The following is a 1,447-nucleotide window of genomic DNA, read 5'->3' as shown; positions in this document are numbered from 1 at the left end:
CACTATCCACTCTGCCTGTCCAAAAAAAAAAAAAAAAATCAGCCATTCTGATACGGGCTGCAGGCATCCCAAGTAGCATTTAAACCACTACACCAAACACCTAGCCTTTTGAAATTTTGTTCATGCCCACCTATCTATCATTGTGGTGGGCACAGTCAGACATTTATTTTCTGATAATAGTGTGGTCCATTGAATATTTACTATAGAGTGTAAACTGGATTGAAGGCAGGGAGGGAGTGGCCGTGGGGCTCTGCGACCTGTATGTCCTTCATAGTTTGCTAGGTCCACTGGAACAAGGTGGGGCTGGGAAGGGATGCCTCTTCCATTGACAGATCCAAACTGCACTGCTTTAGATTGTAAGCAAGTGAGAAAAACTTCCCCAAGCCACGATCCATGTTTGTGAGTTGGCTGGGCTCTATCATATCCTTCCCACAACCACAAAACAGATCTCCCGTAGAAAGATGATGGGCCATGTGGCACATGACCACTCCATTTCCCACTGCTCTCTGTGCTCAAAAACCAGAAGCACATTTTTTTTTAAACCATAGATTTCCACTTTATTTTCCCAGAGAATAACTTTTCTTCAGCCCTTAAAGATTACACTCCTTACATGGGCTTTGGTGGAGGCCATGTGGCAGCACCGGCAGGTCTAAGTCGTGGTGGTGGCGTCCGGTCTTTGCGGACTTCATAAGATCGAATTCTGACCACCTTGCTGTGAATGGCGCAACTCACACAATAATGTAGCTTCACATACAGCTTGGGAAGCACATAGGCATCGAAAACGCTCGCTTCGGAGATGTCCCTGACGGCCGTGGCCTCCACTATGTTGCGGATGACGAACTTCTTAATGGCCTTGTCCTTGGGCACGCAGCGAGCACAGTTAGTGCAGCAAATAGGCTGCACGTGGCCGTGGCCCTTTTTCGCACGACCGTTGTTCCTTCTTTTCTTTGTCATCTTGGAACCGAGGACCTGAAACCAGAAGCACATTTTAAAAGGGCAACTGCAGAGGCCAGTGATGTGGCGTAGGGGGTAAAGCTGCTGCCTGTGGTGTGGACATCCCATGTGGGCACCAGTTTGGGTCCTGGCTGCTCCACTTCTGATCCAGCTCCCTGCTCATGGCCTGGGAAAGCAGTGGAGGATAGCTCAATGCTTGGGCCTCTGTATCCATGTGTGAAACCTGGAAGATGCTTCTGGCTCCTGGTTTCAGCCTGGCTCAACCTGGTCATTTCAGCCATTTGGGGAGTGAACCAATGGATGGAAGATTCTCTCTCTCTTCTCTCTCTCTCCCCTCCCCCAGCCACCATAAAACTCTGCCTTTCAAATAAATAGATCAATCTTTAAAAAAAAAGAGAGTAACTGGGCTGGTATTGAGCAAAACAGGTTAAGTCACTGCCTGCAATACCAACATCTCATATGAGCACTGGCTTGAGTCCTGGCTGCTCCAATT

At 48.3% G+C, this 1,447-nt stretch overlaps 1 protein-coding gene across 1 annotated transcript; it reads right to left on the bottom strand.

The window, feature by feature from the left end:
* Positions 1-557: 557 nt before the first annotated feature.
* On the bottom strand, positions 558-961 carry LOC133765587 (small ribosomal subunit protein eS26-like). The gene has a single exon (XM_062199137.1). It carries the CDS (start codon positions 952-954, stop codon positions 607-609), a length of 348 nt encoding a protein of 115 aa, XP_062055121.1. The 5' UTR covers positions 955-961; the 3' UTR covers positions 558-606.
* Positions 962-1,447: the final 486 nt, after the last annotated feature.

This window comes from Lepus europaeus, chromosome 1, assembly GCF_033115175.1.
Source record: "Lepus europaeus isolate LE1 chromosome 1, mLepTim1.pri, whole genome shotgun sequence".
Taxonomy (NCBI): domain Eukaryota; kingdom Metazoa; phylum Chordata; class Mammalia; order Lagomorpha; family Leporidae; genus Lepus; species Lepus europaeus.
This window is presented reverse-complemented; position numbering and strand designations above follow the sequence as displayed.

Bases quoted from the DNA above. Each gene is read 5' to 3' on its own strand.
- LOC133765587 (XM_062199137.1), bottom strand. From the start codon at position 954: ATGACAAAGAAAAGAAGGAACAACGGTCGTGCGAAAAAGGGCCACGGC.